We start from the raw sequence: 18,473 nt of genomic DNA, 5'->3' as shown, positions 1-18,473 counted from the left end.
GAAGTTCTCCTACACCAGCCTAATAATAAATGTACATCTCATCTCATCAAGTAATGCATTCAAATATACTGAATATCCTTTTCTATTACTTTGTCTTTATCCACGTGGTGAGGTACAAATGTTTGGATTGTAAAAAATATCACAGATGATGAAAAATTAAAGTAATTCATTTGGTTCTGTGGTTGAATACTGCATAACATATGTTGATATGTTGTTTTTTGTTCAAATATCTTTAAATGTGGAAAAGATGCTGCGGAATCTCTGGGCTCACCAACACCTCTGCCAATGTGTCCTGTCTTCTAGAAATAATATTTACAATTACATTTTGAATGTAATTTTAGAAGAAAAGTGACATCTTACTTAATAATGATTCCACTGACAAACAAAATGAATGACCCAAAATATTCATTAAATTATACTTAACTATGTAAGTTTTTCAGTTTTTTTCATAAGCGCTAAAAAGTGGGCACCCGGCAAGTACTTTCTCTTGCTTTCAAGATTTTTCAATGTCTTAGCGTAGCGGAAAACAAGGACGTGCACTTAAAAGGCCATCATGATAATGCACAGCTAACAGTTTGCACTGTGCTGGTGACTGTGGGTTGACGTTGCATTGTTCCCTGCACAACAAGGGGAATGTGACACTCCATAATTACTTCAAATTGAAATATAAAACCCAGAACATAGAAAATGAAATAGAAAACATAGAAAACAATTTCAATTTAAGCTGACATAATTTAGATGTGTATATCAACTGGGAGCCATTACCTGAATTTGTCAATGTCTGCTTATGGTTAATTTTTTATTTTTTGCTGTCTGCCCCAACACTCATGAATTGTACTTTTTATTCCTCTTACTGTCTTTATGATTAGAACCTGTTGAGGAAAACAGCTATGCATGCATATTTGTATTAGTAGATATATTACAAATTTTCACCAAGATACTGCCCCAGCAAGAAGGTACAATGAAACAATGAATTGTATTGTAATTAAATATAATCAATTGTAACCAACAACAATACATTGATTATTTTCCTGCTAAAGGATGCAAAAACTTTTCTTCTCAACTATTTTTAGAATTGATTCATAGCATTAATTAGCTGCCAGAAGATTAACATTTATTTGTTCTCGTCTCACACTTAACTTCTATCATTAAAGACATGTTGAAGTTGCTCTACTATAATTAAAATGTGTCACTTGCTAAGCCTTAAAACAGGATTATTTGCTTGCCCTAGAAATGTTTGTCTGTACATACATTCTAATTTCCTACTGATACACAGCCTTCCTTTATTAGCTCAAGAAAAATAATTCCTCAGAGCTAGTCATTAGGAGCAGCGGTGTGCTACAGGGGGAGCTTGCTAAAAGCCCACTTACAGGCTCTGCCATTGGAGCTGCTGCTTATCCTCTGTTCCAGGGATCTCAGCAGGAGTTGAGGTTGATCAGCTTGTTTAGACGACCAAATCCAGACCCTCTATCTCAATTCTAATGCAAACTGCAGTTTTAATGTACCTTGTGAGGTGATTAATTAGGCCACTAGTGGGGATTCAAGGCATCAGGTGCATTTTGCCTGTGTCAATACAGAATGTACTCCGAAAGAACGGCTGTAGCAAAATGCCCCCTTCACGCAGAGCAGGTGAGAGGCTATTTTGGAAAGTGCATCTAATGGGGAAGGACAAACTAGATTTCTCAGTATAGTTGACCCTACTGTCTGTTTGATTTAAAAAGCCCTGACTTGAAATGTGTAAGTAAGTCCCACTAATCAGAGTCACCAGAATATATAAAAAACAAAACAAAATAATTACAACAATACTATTTGCTTAGAAGTAAAATATGATTAAACGCTGCCACCCTGCAATAGAAAGGTACTTAATAAGAATGCAACAAACAAGGAAGGAGCACGTAGAATGATAGGATGTGGGTTGAAAGATACCTTAAATAGCATCTAGATCCAACTGTGTCATAGGTGGCAGGGACATTTCCCACTAGATCAGGTTGCCCAAAGCCCCCACCAACCTAGCCTTGAAAAATTCTAGGGGTAGGGTACTGAAAAAATATCTGGAATAAACATGTTCCAATGAGTCACCTCTCCCATGGTATAAATTATTGGTCTGAAAGTAATGGCTCCTCTTTATTTCCATTGAAACTACAACAGATACAAAGAGTATAATAGCTCTTTTTCAACATAGTCACCACCATTATCTGTTCATTTCCACCAGTGATGAACAGAAGCCTACATGCTGTGCTCATAAGTGGAAGTGTCCCATTGTCACTGCCACCACTGCTAAAACCACCACCCAGCCCTCACCGCACTCACCTCCACTGTTTGGTCTCCATCAACAGTCAGCAAGTGTTGATGAATGTCAATGGGTGCCATTTTTTTCTGCATGGAGAAATTCAATTCCACACCTTTGTTTAATACACTATGTCAGATGCCATTCTGTGTGACCGCCCCCTGCTGCCATCTGTCACATGGCAACAAAATGTAGTGGAATATTGATGGGAAGTTTCTGCCTTTGCTTCCATACCACCAATATTCACCTCTGATGTTGCTGAATATAGGGAAATAACAGCTGACCACCACATACTTCAAATATGCTCTTTTCTTACCTCTTGGGCTGTTGAGAGATGCCTCTGATGCCTTCCCACCATCTCCACAGTGACTCTGATCAAATGGGAGGCACTGATCACCTGTTCCTGCCACCACATCCACGTTTTTGGCCAGGTCCTTTGTTTCAATGAGTGATTTTGCTTTGTAAACTCTTCTGGTATTGGTATCTGACAAGTAAAGGGATTCTGACACTGGATCAACAGCCAAGTAATATTTATGTGCAGGACTTGTACTAGAAAAGAAGAACAACACAATTATTTCTTTTTCTTATTAATTCTTGTTCATGGTAGCCTAACGCTTGTATACTCCTATTTAATTTTGCTGTGAATTGGAGATGAGAATTATAAGCAAGACCAGCTATCATGCAGCTCATCCAAGCACCACTGTAAAAGCAGGAATCAGTAGCAGCTATAGAGCCTGCCCATCCTGGTTGGTGTCAGATAGTGAGCTTATCCACAGCGGTACTGATGGAGTTGGTGTGGCCATGAGGACCAAGAGACCCAGTGTAAAGCTAATTGAAGTGATTTCAGCTTACTTAATAATTATTACTTTCAAAAGCAAGGTCATTTTTTCCTATACCTTCTCTGTTTAAGTACTCTTGGCACTAACAACATATCTTACTTGCAGCAAAGTGAATCGCAGATTGCTCTGCATGGGTACTACTACTCACTTTTGGTTATTTTTATCCATTTCTAAACCTTAGGAAATATGAAGGTATGAAATATGGCACCTTAATTCATGCTGACTGTATTGTCAGGAGCGAGGCAGAAGGCCAAGCACTGTCAGTGCAACTAGGCGTGAATTAATACACCATAATTCATGCACCGAAGTGCCTTATTGAGCTTATAAAATGCTATTTAAAAAAATATTTACATACGTTAATTAAATGGCCAGGATTATAAATTCCAATCAGAAAAACTAGGCTTCATCTTACTATCAAGTATGACTTTTTGCTTCTTTTCAAGTTCAAAGTTAATTTCCTGTTTGAGGAAATTGCCTGGGCTCATGGCACACCACACTGGTGTTCCAAAACTGGTGAGACTGCACTGTAGTCCTGATGATAAAACAGATGGGTGTAGATCCCTCAGACCACTCAGACCATAACTGAAAACAGAGGAGCTGGGCAGAGGCAGAGGGGTGGCCAAAACTTGGTGTGGTGTTCAGGTCTCAGGCAGTGTTTTTACTGCAGTTGAGTTTCGTCTAAGGAGGTGATTGCTGACTGCTGCTTGTATGAGACATGGTGCTCCTGTCACTCTTTGTGCAGCTGTTCTACATAAACACTCTTAGGGATTGCTATGTAGATTAGAAGATTGTCAAATCTCTATCTTAATAAAATGCTGGTAACACCTAGGATTTCTGCAACTAAGTTAAGAAATGAGCTCTCTCTCTCAGTTTTGTCAGTTTTGTTGATAGTGGCTTTGGCAGCGCGCTTTGCCTAGCCCAGTTTTCTGTGCCACAACATATCAGGACAGGAAGAATCCAGACAAAACAGAGCTGAAGAACTGGTAGAGATCCCAGGACAGCTACATAATGTCTGAAATGATGCTGACTTACTTTACTGGCCAGATTCCGGGTTGCTGTAGCCTCTTTAAAAATGAAGCTTTTGCTTGGCTGAGGCAGACACCAAGCTTTATTAATCATCTGTTAGACAGCACTGCCTCAGCAAACAATGTTGCAAAACAATGGAAAAATACTCAACATATCTATTTTGTTAGCATTCTGACTACTCTAAATATTGCTAAGAAACCCCTAACAGACAATCAGTTGAAATCTTTATTTGATTTATTAGCCATTAGGCCAATGCTGTAACTGTGATAAATGTGATGAAGCTTGGGCCTATTTCGTTTCTCATTTTCCATTCAGAAAGGGATAGAAACTACTCAGCACCTCTGAGGACTGAGTCACCAGCTAGACTAGCTTAATGGTGACCTTAGTCATAAGCTTCTACAAAAGACAGAATGGGGAAGTAGAAGGAATGAGACATGCCCACAACTGGGGAACAGATGTGAAACCCAGTCCAAGGAAATATGGGGAATGGGAGACAACCAAATTATCATGAAAAACGAGTAACTGGATGTGAGCTAAAGGTAGTTAATGTTGAATTACACATAATCATTATTATAAAATTATTTGTTAAAAACATTTGAGAATCGTTTGTACTCTCAGGAGTGAGCTCAGAAGAGCCTGGCCAGCTAAAAAATGACTTTTTAATAAAATACTGCTGACGAAAAAGTTGCAAGGAGAATTCTAGATGTTAAATAAACATATTCTCCATCATGTAGAAACTGCAGAGAGCCAGGAGTCATTATATACCCTCCTTGTAGACACATTTTCTATCATCCTTGTCATTACATTTAATAGGCCGGCTGTTAGAAAACTTTCGATGTTATCTATGCTCAAAGCCTTGAATACTAAAATGTTTAAATTTAAATAATATTAGCAAAAAATGGAACAAAATCAAACACTCCTTATCTTTGCAAAAGTTTGCAGTCAAATCTAAACCCAAGCTTACTTAAATTAACCTATCAAAGCCTACATAAAATAGCCTAGGAATCATGATTAATTTTTCCAGAAGAAGTGATTATATCCTATAGTACAGTTCATCCTTGTAACCAAAAAGCCTAGTTTCCATTTGACCAGTCACCAAACACCTTGGTTAGATCTTATTAAAATTTTGATGGCAAAGTTCAGAAAACAGAACAGGATGAATTGTTTTTAAGCAGTCAAAACCAAGGACTGTCTGTTCTTTGCCTCCTAGTCTCCCAGTACCACCTTTTTCTACATGGTATTTCCTTTGTTCTGGTGAAAACTTATTTTTCTCTCCTGTTGTGCAGACTAGAGACTGTGTGGAGGACTTGGATTTTAAGCCTTTTCCTTCTTGGACTGTCACAAGCCTCTGACAAAATTAAGTTGTTTCTCCCAGGTATGTGGGTATCACAGAAATCTCCAAGATATTTCCTTGGAAATAATGACCAAGGAATGACCCTGTAGTCATCCTCACCACGGCCATTAAAGCCTGAATAGTACAGCATATAGTGGGAGTATATACGCATACGAGTGCTCCTCCATAACCTGAAGGACTACACTAACTTCAATTTACTTCCTCAGATCTTCCTCAGATTTCACTTGGACAGGGTATGGATAGAGGTAATTATTATTGTAATTAATAGGGCTGTGGTACTTGTGCATTCTCACAACTTGATTTAATTAAGGCTTAAGCTCTTCTCAGAAAAAAAAAAACAACAAACAAAAACCAGTTCTAATGAGAAGGTATTTAAAAAACTCTGCTTTCCAAAGAAACCCCCAAATTAAAAACCCGATTGAAGGTCTGAATGCACTATAGAATAAGTACATCCAATTTACTTCTTTTCATTAGTGTACAAAGATAATGATCAGTTTAGCATAAAGGCAAATGGAAACGACCCTTCAGCTAGAATATAAAAACCTTGCTCTTATAAGCTAGGAATTATTCATTTTTATTAACCTTTCATTATAAAACATATGAAATATGACATCATCTACAAGCAGGCTGGCAAATAATCTATAGTATTCAATAGCATTCTAGTGGCTACATCAATTAATTCTGACCAGTGCTTTCAGTCTGCAAGACATACACTCAGTCCATGCAGCACTTCCTGCTACGCATCAGCTTTAGTGGTTTATTTATCTCATGTACTGAAATTCCTAAAGTTTGTTCCTATGCGTACACAGTGTCTTGGTGTCTTGCTCTCTCTTCCTAGCCTGCAACATCACTTTTGCAGGTGGACTGTTACACCTTACTATGTATTACAGAAGTCTCGTTTCCAACATTTCAACGTTAATTCTTAAAAAAAAAAAAAAAAAAAAAAAAAAAAAAAGACTTTACACTGCAATGTCAAAATGTTACACAGAAATGGGAGAAGTAACTTGCTGTAGCTGGAGGAAGCAAGGATGGAGATGTGATGTGCTTTGGTACTGCCCTGTTCTCGGTGCACACCTTGTAACTATGGCAGCTTTTAAAGCTCAGGTATACTAGAACCTCTAAAGCATGGGTTCTTGGGGGACTCTGAAGCCTTTTTTAATTTCTTCATTGCTAAAACCCCACCTTGCTTGTCTAGCTATATCTATGATCATACAAGCATAACATGAAAACTGTATGACAGCTCTGGACAGCATCCCACCTTTCAGGCTCAAACTTCTCCATCTCTGCTTGGTGATCAACTAATTTTAGGACCAATCAGTTGACAAAATCAACTGATTTGATCCCCTCAAAGGGAAAAAATCAAACTACCTTAAAGGTGAATTTGATTAACATTTACATTTATTAAATTTAGATTTTCTCTGTATCAGGACTTCTACAAGTCAGGACTTTTCTAAGGGTACTTCCTTGAACATGGCTCACATATTTCCATTACCGTGTTTTACTCACCTGTGCCTTGTGTCTCTATTCCTAGTAAGACAGTCAGGTTCAGGTTTAAATTAAAAAAAAAAAAAAAAAAGAAAAAAAAAGACAAGAAATATTAATTCTCCAGAAAAGCTATATTTTTTGTCTGACTGCTGTACAGCAATAACAAAATATTGTTTATCCTGGCATTCGGTATCGCTTCTTCCTCTCAAAATATGTTTCCCTTCTGCTACCCACCACCTGCACATTTTCAAGTTCATTCTGAACAACCAGCTCACAGTTACATCACCTGCAATGCTAGATAGTTAGACTTGTGGATGCTAAGTAAGAGAAATTTAGTGTATCAGTGTCCAAGATCTTTTCTGCCTTTCTCCACATCCCCGACATGGAATCCAAATCAGGAGTCATTAATACAGCCAAGCAGCCCTGCCTGAAACACACTGGTCTGCAATGCCAGGCTTGCTCAGCTGCTTAAACCCAGCCACATCCTGTTATTTGTGAAGAATGATTTAAATGTATTAATTTCAGCCATGGCAGGTATATCAGACCTACAGATCGGACACTATGCATATCTGCTATTGAGTGGGGGTGGGAGTGAGTTTAAAGAAAAGAAAAAAAAAAGCTTCCTGAAATTTCTAAACTTTTTGGGGGGAGGAAACAATTGCATGAGAATCCCCACGAGAAGAAAGAACAGTTCTATTAACTCTGCACTTCATAGAAATTCATTATGCAAACTCCATTCTAAGGGCTACTCACAATGCCCTTTTTTAACTTATGATTTTAAAGAATGCCTAAGTTTTCTGATGACTGAGTTTCACTGTCAATGAGACGCGTGCTAAGGAGACAACTAAATGTGGTTGCGTCTTTAAATTAAAAAGAACAAAGTCTTGCTGTAGTTTTCATAGGCGTATCATAGCCAGGATAGGGACACAAGCCAAAGCTAATCTCTTTTTACCTCAACTCTAATATGCCAATAGAGTTTCCAGAGGGAAAGATCCGTCTGACAAAATTGAAGTCTCCAATATACACACTCCCATCAGGCCCAGAAGTCAGAGCAACTGGGGCAAAGAGTTTGCTGTTGAGCGCAAGACCGTTGCAGTTGGAGCAGGAGACACTCCTCTGGTGTCCATTGCCCATCACAGTGGAGATGACCGGTGGCTGCTGGGAAATGAACATGTTTTCACCATTTCCTTTGTGTACAATTCCTAGGCAGAAGGTGGGAGGGGATGTGAGAAAACAGGAGAAAACAAACAAAAGAAAAAAGCAGATATATAGCACTTGAACTGTTCTGCAGTTTGGTATTTTGCAATCCTAGGGAAAAGAAGATCAGCAAAATAGCAACAGACATCAGATCTGTGAAAACTTCATCACGGGGCTCCATGAACCTCCTCTGAGTTTGCTCAATCCCAGGCTACACCATCACTATTTTGTCGATTAGTGGTTAGTGGCTATTTTAAAAGCCAACATCATGAGAAGAGCTCATGGTTGGTTAATGCTCTAACAAATTGACTGTTAATTGCAGTGCTATCCGATTTCTCAGGGATTACTACTTTAATATTCATTTTATTCATAAATTTTTATTAGGTAGCAGAGGAATTTCTGAGGCAGTTTGAATATTTAATTAAAGGAGATTAATGGGACGACTATGCATGTTTCACAAAGGAGCACTGAGTGGCAGTACAAAATCAATATTCACATTTAAATGCGAGTCCTTCACGGTATATAAAAATGGTGTGGCGTGCGGCAGAGCCAAGCTCGGGGTCACAGCACCGCAGCACCGATGCATTTCTTACCAACAGGAGTATGTTATATTCTGCCATAAAGTTCAGAACAACTTGTCAGAGGATCAGTTATTTCAGCACTGCTCTGCAGCATATGGTGTTGAATTTTCCTGATCACTATGTTGGCAGTACCAGATCCGCTACAAACAATTAGTTTCTCAAGTAGATATTTGCAGCACTTATTTCAAATAACATAAAGAGTGACATATTCAATGATATATTACTGCAAAATTTTGTCTGTTTCTGAGCAAAAGATAGCTATTCTTAAAAATTTCCTATTTCCCTCAGAGAGCACAGTACCTCATCAGGAACAAAGTGGCATAATAAAAGGAATAAACCTAAGGGAATGTATTTTCTGGAGGACTCTCACTGATACACCGGGAAACGAGAGACTGCAGTAAGGACACATTAAACCTCTTCAGTGTTTTCCCGAAATGTGTGTGCTGCCTCTACCCGCTTTTCTTAATTCCTCTATGTCTTCCAGGTAAGTCCAATTAAAATTTACTGAGAGTTGCCATAGCCGTTTTGAAAAGAATTCTATTAAAATACAATAAAATTCAGAACAGTAAAGGACAGAATGCATGCGTTTATTTGAATGCTGGCCAAAAGAAAAACAGAAAAAGGTATCTCGGCAATACGCCAGCAAAACTAATGGCAATACCCTCTCTTATGCACTGGACAGAAATAGTGCTAAATGAAGATGCTGCCCTTTGTCTGAAATTAACAATGTAAAGGTAATCGTTCAACTGCCTCATACAAATTCCAGTAAATAATTAGGGCTCTCGGGAATGTTTTGCTGTCAATACATGTAAACGTGTGCTTAATTTCAGGCTCTTGAGTTGCTGCTTTAATTTTAGCCAGTGCTGTGCTGTGCCAGGGCTAGAATTACCGTAAAGCACAAAGTCCCCTCAAAAGTAAATCAATACACTTGCCCATCAGAAGAAATTTCTAATTCAAAGAATACTCCGAAAAATCGGTTAATAGCACATTTATTTCTATTCATGAGATATCTATGCCTCTACAAGGACCCTCTAGAGGAACCACTATTTATGGTATGTGCACTCTTCTGGATTATTAGAAATGCCCTGAAGATCTTCCAAACTGACCAATGCCTTCATGTTAAAACATCAAACTTAGATCACGTCATGAATTGTAAATGATCAAATATCTGCACCAGAGGAAAGAAAAGTGGGAGAATAGGAGTTTGTGATCACTGAGATGAGGATGTGATCCACAATGTGAACTTTCTATTAATGCAAAAATGCTCACATTGAAAAAGCTTGAACTTGAGACAGCCACACATTGGAATACATATTTCTCATATCTACACTGCAGGAATCAGGTATTTTCCTGTGTTTTTAAGATACTTACACTGGCACTAGAACACGGTTTTTAATTGGTATGTTTTCTGCATGTCAGTTCTTGTCCCTCCAAAGTTTAGGCTGGCCATGAAGTGCAATCCTGAACAATTGCATCTATTTGTTTCCACAACTACTCAATTCTACTTGATTTATTTTGTAACATCTCTGAAAGGAATAGGTGGGAGGGAAACACAGCTACCTCGTCTCTAAGTATGAACAGCAGCAGATCAGCTGGAAGCAGGGCTCAGTGGCTGAACTTAAATGTAAGCTCTTCAGGACCAGTTATCTCACTAAGCAAAATGGGTTTAGTCTGAAGACAAAACTGCAATTTCCAGTAGAGAATTTTTAGAAAGACATTTGTTATCTTTCAGTGTTATTTCTGTAGTTAATCCAGTGACAGTGTTTCAAAACGGGGTAAATTTCATGCTACTCAGAAGTGTAGCTCTCCATACGCACAGAAGGACGCTTTAATTACAAATGGAATTCTCAGTATCTTCATACTTGAGAAAGATCCTCACACTTTGTCTTTCACTCATGGTAGTATGGAGATAGGTCTGAACTGTACAGTACTGAGTCTGAATCTTGTCCTTATTATAAGTACAGTTCACATATCTGAAACGGAAGTGCAGTCTGCTAGTTTCAAGATCAGAATTGTACTAGTTATTTTTAACCTTCTGAGTAATGCAGTTGACTGTTTAGTTTGGTTACTTCAATAGGAGCCTGCAAGCTGCTATTAGGTGTGTATTAGCTATGATACAGAAATCTTTTTTTCTGTTCTAATTGCTTTTCTAGTTCTTACATATATATTTGAGCCATGGGCAAAGCCTACAACAATGAAGAGGAATGTTCAATGACAGAGCTGAGCTGTGGCTGGGCTTCATGCTCCTCACAGCTTGTGCACAAAGGAGACCCACTGACTGCACGCACGTGCTTACACCCTGCCAGATGTGTCTCAGTAGCAGAAGATGAAGATGTCCAATGCCTTCCCTCTGACATCAGCCCAATTCATGGCCAGTGCTGCGGGAACATATGAGGAAGAGGAGCAGCTATGGGAAGCTGGGGAAGTGGGCATAGCTTGTATGATTTCAGAGGAGGTGCTGTGTGGCTGACAGGTCGCTGCTCTCTGGTGCTTCCTGTGTCACACAGCTGGGATGGGGCCAGCAAGCAATTCATCACAGTATATCCCATGGTCAGGAGTGCAATGGTTTAGCACTACTCTCATTATAATTGTATATTTTACAAAATCCGAAAATGTTAGTGACTATAGGGGTGAATTACAGCAGGAAGCACCACAGTTAGCAGATAGCCATATAAACTGGAGTTAGTGCCAGTAATTTAGTCTTGAAATTAAACTATGCAAGTGGTAAATTGGCACTAAGGAGGAGACTATGGGGCACACAGTTGGGGGCTGAGCTGACTGAGGTCAGATTTCTCTTTGTGTTAAATGTCAATAGCTGGCATTTAAAAGAGACAATCTATACAAACCAATAACACAGGGTACGAAAGAACCGCTGTTTAAAATGTCAAACTATTTTAAATCAAAACAGAAATCCAGATAATTTACAAACTAAATCTGACCTTTTGTATTTGGAATATTTATACTCTAGTTGCGCATTCAACAACAGAACTTGTAAAAACCTGACAGCCATACATCTGTGCATGAATCTTCATTATACAAGTTTGCAGATGGAAATAGATTTCAGTGGACAAACTCCCAGTTGGAGCAAATTGAGATAACTTGACTGAATCCAGTACTATGTTGGTTTCTATGAGCTGAAATTTGACCCCAAGTCTCCAAAGGAAAGCGAGATATCTATTCATCTGCAAAACTGTATTTTTTCTGGGTGGCATAACTTGTATTAAATTATTGTTTTGATAGTTTAATTCTTGATTACAGATGTTGAGGGGAAAAAACAAAACAAAACAAAAAAGCAGGAATAAAATAGAAGCAATGATAAGATAGATTCAAGTCTCCATGCTTGAAGAATCTGCATTAACAGTGTGATATCAAGATTATTTACAGAATTTTTCTAGTGCTTTAAAAGGTGCTGTATTGCTTGTCCTGAAGAGTAAACTACTGTGCTTCTCCACAAAGAGGACAACCACAAAAGGCTCTGCACACTGACTGGCCACCTCTCATTCAAAAGTTCTGTTTCCATGCCTGATCTGTCTCCCTCTACGTCTGTGGCCACCAGAGATCACCACTAATCAAGGTAGGATGAATTATAGACTTCACTGAGAATATAACATAAGCAAACTGACCTCAAAGGTAGTAATTCCTTACCAAAGTGAAAATGAACCTAAATGAGCATGCCCTTTTCCCATGCAAATGACCAAAACATTGTAGTGATCACCAGCTAGAGATTATTAGTGTTTAATAACTGTGAGCCAGAACATTTAAAATATCCTTTCAGATGGCATTTACAGTTCATTTCTCAAAAAAGGAGAGTGCACATTCAAAGAAAGAAGATTAAGTAGTAGAAACAGTAATACTGAATATCTGAACAATTAATTCCTTTAGAATTTGTTTTCTTCTTCCGCATGGCCAGTTAATAAAGGAACGACTTACCACTTTGTGGATTTAATACATGGTGTTTGTTTATAGACCAGCCTCCCAGATTTGAAGCATCCATTTCAAAGCCTTGAAGGATTACTGTTCTTTTCTCCCACAGAATAAAATCAGGACATGTCTCATATTCATATCCCACTGACACTGCAAACAAATAAGTAAAGATCTATCAGTCTAGTTTTTTTTTTTTTCTCTGTGAACTACTATGTAATTTTTCTTTCCAGGTTTTGATATTCACCTGTCAAGTAATGATAGTACAGATTTACCTCTGCTTGATTGCTATTGTTAAATGCTATATTTTTTAAAGAGCTTCAGAGATTAGTATGTTACGACAGCTATAGTTAGTACCATTTCAAAGCAGAGAAATGTCTGCATTATCAGTTATAGTTGTCTTAAGAACACCAATCTTCTCAACTGGTATTTCTGCTAATTATCTGATCAGTAGCCAAAAGAGAAAAACAAAATCCACATTAAACCACAATGAAGGGGTTTTGTTTGTTTGCTAGGTGTAAGAAGATTGGTACTAAATTCTCATAAATTGGGTATTTTTGAAATGTAGCATTCTTTAACCTAATGATCATGCTCTAAGGACTGCAGTTAGACAGAAATGGACCTCCAAACTGAAAATTATGCTATTCCGACAACAAATCCTAGATGCTTGGTGTAGGAAATATTGACATATTTTAGCCTTTCCAAAATAAAAATGCCTTCAAATATATTTTAATATGAAATATAAAATAGTTTAAGAAACGTGTTTTTTTGACATTTTCAGTCTTCTCACTTTTTCTATCTAGCAGCTCTAGGTACATTTTGCTTGAACCATACATAGTTACAATACCATCAAAATTCCATTATTGAATTCGATCACAACATTTTGATTAGCTATAGTAGAGAGCATTTTTGTTTGTAAGATAAATGTTTTATGGGAAATGGAAAGCCATTCCTTACATCAATTTCACTTGCCAGAGCTACTTCATTATTTCAGCAGAAAGAGAATGGTTTTGCAGCTAAACTCTTGCTTATAAAAATCACATCACCTTAAGTACTGCCGATGTTTAAAACTGTGCAGGTTTCAGTATTCTCCTATTTTTGAGTTACAGGAGCTCTTGTGACTAAAACGAGCACTCTTTCTAGGTGATTCCCTTGTCTTAGTGCCCAGCTGTGTGCATGGAGCTTCTTCCAGAATGGCCACTGACCCCCCTGTGCTGGGATGAGCCTTCAAGGGTCAGTAGCCAAACATGCTATTTTCTAGGTGTTAATGCAGGGAAAAGATAAAGGGTAGATTTTTCCTATGAAGCAACCTCACACTTGTCACCTACATGTTATCATCTTTACCCCATTCACACACTTAACACATTCAAACCTGGGTCAGATGTGTATACTTGAGAAAAGGGAAGACCTATAAGACAGAGTCACTCAGCCTTGCTAAGTGAACCATTACAGACCCACAGGACAGAGTTTCAGCTGCTGTGAGGTACCACGCTGATATTTAGGTCAAGGGAGGCATGACAATCTATACCATCTGAGAATCTGTGCCAATGGATCCACAGTGACACACTTAACAGAGCTGTAGCTAACACTGTAAAGTGTACCTGCTATTCCCTGCCTGTGTCTGATATTTCTGAGCCATCAAGCACTCTCTAGAGACAATCATTCCCTTTCTTAAAAGTTTCCCTGCTCACAGGTAGTGTACGGCTGCTTTTTTGTCCCTTTCCATCAGCAGCACTAAAACATGCACTCACTTGGTGTGTCTACATAAGTGTTTCCATGCATACTTATTTATGAAAGAAGTCTATTCTGCATGCTAAGAATTTTTCGGACAGTTTATGCTCCAAAAAGAAATAATGGAATAATCTTAATGTAGAATGTCCCAAGCCATCTAAATGGAGGTACTAATGTTCCATCCATTACAATTTCTTATCAATTGTTTTGCATACAAAATAATCAAGGTGAAGCGTAAAAATTACAAAGGCAACCAAGTGACTGTGCTTGAATAGTTAAGTATTTGTGTCTGGCAGCTTTTGAAAAATGCTGTGATTTTTGTAAATGAAATGACAATCTCAAGTTTAACCTCATTGTGGAGTGTTACCTTCTGGCCAACTTCATTTATAACTCTTTTATGAGGTGACTGAGATTTCACTGTATGAAGGAGAAGAATTGCAATAGCTATCTTTTTGGACACTAATGGCCAGCAAGAGCAGTTGCAGCCTTAAAATGGATTTCAAAAGATTTACTGAAATCACCTGAACCAAAAATCTATTAATTTCACACAATTATTTAGAAGAATCAAGAATAATTTGTTAGCACCAGCATATCACAGTTTCAGGGCTGCTGCTACTGTTCCAAAATACAGGTAAAAAAACATATGATATGATTAAGCATGACAGCAACCTCTACTTCAACCTTTCCTGAAGTATTTGTACTTATCAGCACCTTACTTTGAACAATGAATATAACTCAACAAAAGTAACAAGTAGAACAATAAATTGAGGAGACCTAGGACAATTCTGCTCGAGAGTTTATATTTGCATCCAGGAGCATAAGTCATAGCACACCGCTCGTCCCTGTTGTAGGGGACGCAGTGTAAGATTGACCACACCAGAGGATTTACTGATGTTTCCATGGAAATCTTCCCTCTTCCTATGCTGAATTACAGCAGCATGCAAACTATCCCATGGAGGGTTGGTGTTAACATTCACATGGTATTTTTTTACTTAGAACAACAACAACAAATCCTATTTTATCAGCTCTGCTCCTACTTGAAGAAAAGCAAGTGGTCTCTTGTTAAAGACTTCTGGCATAGATAAATACCAACTAACATTTCTGCAACAAATTTAAACAAAACTATTTGTGTGGTGAAATATACTCAAAGCCATCTTTCCTGTAAACGATTCCATGATAATTTCTGTCAATAACCCCAAAGAAGAATAAAGATGTTTATGGTAGTTATAAAACCAAAGGCAGATGGTTATATTCCTGAGTTCCAGGACTTCAACCTGCTGCAATTTAATTTAATTAAAATAGAATCTGAACAGAATGCATTATTAAATATTGGTAATACACTGGCAGAGAAAATTATTTTGACAATATTTATAATAACAGATGCAGGCTGTTATAATCAGAAGGCCCCAGAATACTACAGTGCATCAGATTAAAACGTTATTACAATCTAACAAAGCATGCTAACAGTTCTCTTAAAGATTTTTGATCCTATTGTGCAAGAAGCATGACTAAAGTAAGCAAAAGAAAAAAAAATACCCCCCAATTAAATGATTAAAAAGATGCTATCCTGCACCATTTTGCTAGCCTTATTCATATTTAAACATAAGACTCGCGTATTTCAAATTTGAGAACGTGTAACTACAGCACCATTTCACAAGACATTATGTATTTGATTTCCAAACATCCAGGCATGTACTGGACTTGATCATTATAAGGTTCTTAGATGATGTAGTGGGAACTGGCATACTGAACATTTCCATCTCCAGAAGGTTAGTGTTAACATGCATTGACAAAGCCTTGATACAGGATTCATGTAAGCAGTCCAGAGAAAGCCCCAGCAGCCCTTGCTACCCTTCTGCTCCTGCCAGACTACAAGTGGGAATGCCAAAGGGCATGCTGGAACTTTGCTTTATTTCTGGACTAGTAGAAATATATGTGTGAAAGCAACAATCCATTTAACACCTTCCCTCACTGCAAAACACTAGCAGGAATTTGTCTGTATGGACTAAGACTAGATTTGACCTCTAGCAGTGGAGTTTCATGAGATGAGCCACAAAGGATGCTCCTGCTCCCTGCCACATGCCAATCCAGAGGTTCAGAGAGCTCTCCTGTGTTAGTGCCAGAATCTGACTGTTTCCTTAGTAAAGCAGTTCACCCTTCTGCAGGTTTTAGCCAGATGTTGTAGATCAGAGGCAGATGGGATAATGCAGCAGCTCAAGATGCCTTGTGCTAAGGATGGAGCTTTGATTGCTTTAGGCCAATTGTAATGTGTGAGCTTCAGCTGAAATGAGAAGACCTGTGCTTCAGCACTAGCATTCATAGCAGATCAGGAAACTAATGAAGCTGAAAATTTGTCACTTATTTTCTGGTAGCTTCAGTTTTCAGCTGAATTTGTTCCTGATCTGGCTCATTTCATGATCAAATGTATGTGAGTGGTGGCCCAGGGGAGAAGGAAGAACCACGGGAATGTTCCTTCTGGCAGCAGCCTGCACTTCTATCAGTTTAAATAGGCTGTGGGATTGCTGTCCTACAATAAGTTCCTTGTTTTCTGATATATTCCTATGTGCATCTCATGATATAAAGTCATACTCGGTACTTTTGTTTCTAACATAATCCTTTATGACACCAATGACTATGTCTGCACCATTCTCCAAGCAGAAATGAAAGTGCTATTGTCCTCCTTTCTCCCATCTCCTATCCACACAGCTGCTTTGTAACCTGCCTGGGAGCATGTGATAACAGAGTCAGGTATAAGATGTGCTGGGAGCTGCTGGGGAAAGTGCAGCCCAGATGGCACCTCCTGGCTTTGCATGGGCCAACATGCAGGAGCAGAGTCTGCATGGACAACAGGACAGGTCCTAAACAAATCTTTTGGCTGCTGCCCAGATTAGCAATTTGCTCTTTAGAATGAGGCACACTCCTTGTGAGAGTGGATGGTTTCATGTAGCCCTTGCTATTGTTGTTTTATAGCCTGTTCCTGCCAATGCCTCTTGCTATTATCCCTCGACTTAAAAAGCAAACCAGAACTACTAAAGAAGTGAATAGGACTCATTCATAGCTCTAAGTTTTGCTGATAAAATAAATAATCTTGACAGAAAGTGTCTGTAGGATTAGTCCATTAAGAAACAGGACCCCAGAATCAATTAAAAGAAACAGCAAGCCAAATCAAATAATGAAAATCGTAACAAAAAATGGTTGGATAAACAAATAGCACTTTCACAGACACCGTTTCTGTAGCAGTTTTCAAAATAGCTGCTTGGTAAAGAAAGCCTATGTAATGTGATCATTTTCTTATAAATACCTTCAAACAACAAATCAAGAAGTTTTAACTGTTAGGGACATGAAAAGTAGAAAAAAGAATGCCTGAAAGTTAGAATTTTGTAAACCCTAAGTGGAAATGACATTTTAAATGTCACAGCCAAAAAATGACAGAAACAATGACACACCAAAGGTCATATTCAAAGTAACATTCAAAAACAAAGACAGCTGAATATAATGCCGTTAGTACACAGCCATTCTCAGAGGGAAAAGGGGATTTTCAAATTGATTAAATTAGAAAGATGACGAACAAGAAAATAAATATTCCTAGGAAACTACAAGTCATTTTAGCTAAAGAGGCATTTGATTAAAAAAAAAAAAAAGTAAACGTGGCAACAAAAGGTATAAACTGTACTTTCTGGGCTTCAACTGTGTTAGTGCTTTTGCTTATACTAAAGTGATTCTACATACCCATAGCTTCTGCCAGACCAGAAACTTTCTGTCCATATATATCTGTCTTATTCCAGGCAAACGTGTAGACCAAATTGGCTGCAGCAGGAAACCATTTCTGAAGCAGGCGTCCCTCAACAGCAATGATCAGATGTACTTTTGTCATTCCAGAAGGGATGGTTGTGTGCGTCAGGATAACGCGCAGCAAAGTTTTATATCCTGGCGTTCTACTGCTGAGATAACTCAGCTTCACAAAACTCGAAGGAATTGGGATTTCCTCTTGGACCACCTTGGGAAAAAAAAATAATGACATAAAACATCATTATATCTGTGGCCAAGAAAAA

General features: G+C 38.2%; 1 protein-coding gene and 1 long non-coding RNA gene across 9 annotated transcripts in view; one reads left to right on the top strand and one right to left on the bottom strand.

The window, feature by feature from the left end:
- Positions 1–18,473, bottom strand: part of TENM1 (teneurin transmembrane protein 1) — an 846,851-nt gene that overhangs the window by 50,975 nt on the left and 777,403 nt on the right. For all 8 annotated transcript variants that reach the window (NM_001397994.1, NM_001397993.1, XM_046939904.1 and 5 more), the window contains 5 exons: positions 18,151–18,418; positions 12,700–12,843; positions 7,944–8,193; positions 7,013–7,033; positions 2,604–2,836 (listed from right to left, as the gene is read on the bottom strand). In NM_001397994.1, coding sequence (NP_001384923.1) covers positions 2,604–2,836; positions 7,013–7,033; positions 7,944–8,193; positions 12,700–12,843; positions 18,151–18,418 — 916 coding nt within the window. The remainder of the gene's footprint in view (positions 1–2,603; positions 2,837–7,012; positions 7,034–7,943; positions 8,194–12,699; positions 12,844–18,150; positions 18,419–18,473) is intronic.
- The window catches only part of LOC112532396, a 48,644-nt gene that overhangs the window by 19,229 nt on the left and 10,942 nt on the right, over positions 1–18,473 (top strand). Inside the window, exons 2-3 of the long non-coding RNA XR_005859838.1 lie at positions 9,058–9,253; positions 12,226–12,343. This is a non-coding gene — a long non-coding RNA (uncharacterized LOC112532396). The remainder of the gene's footprint in view (positions 1–9,057; positions 9,254–12,225; positions 12,344–18,473) is intronic.

This window comes from Gallus gallus, chromosome 4 (genome assembly GCF_016699485.2).
Source record: "Gallus gallus isolate bGalGal1 chromosome 4, bGalGal1.mat.broiler.GRCg7b, whole genome shotgun sequence".
Lineage (NCBI taxonomy): Eukaryota > Metazoa > Chordata > Aves > Galliformes > Phasianidae > Gallus > Gallus gallus.
Note: the sequence above shows the minus strand (reverse complement) of the source record. Positions and strands in the feature narration are given on the sequence as shown.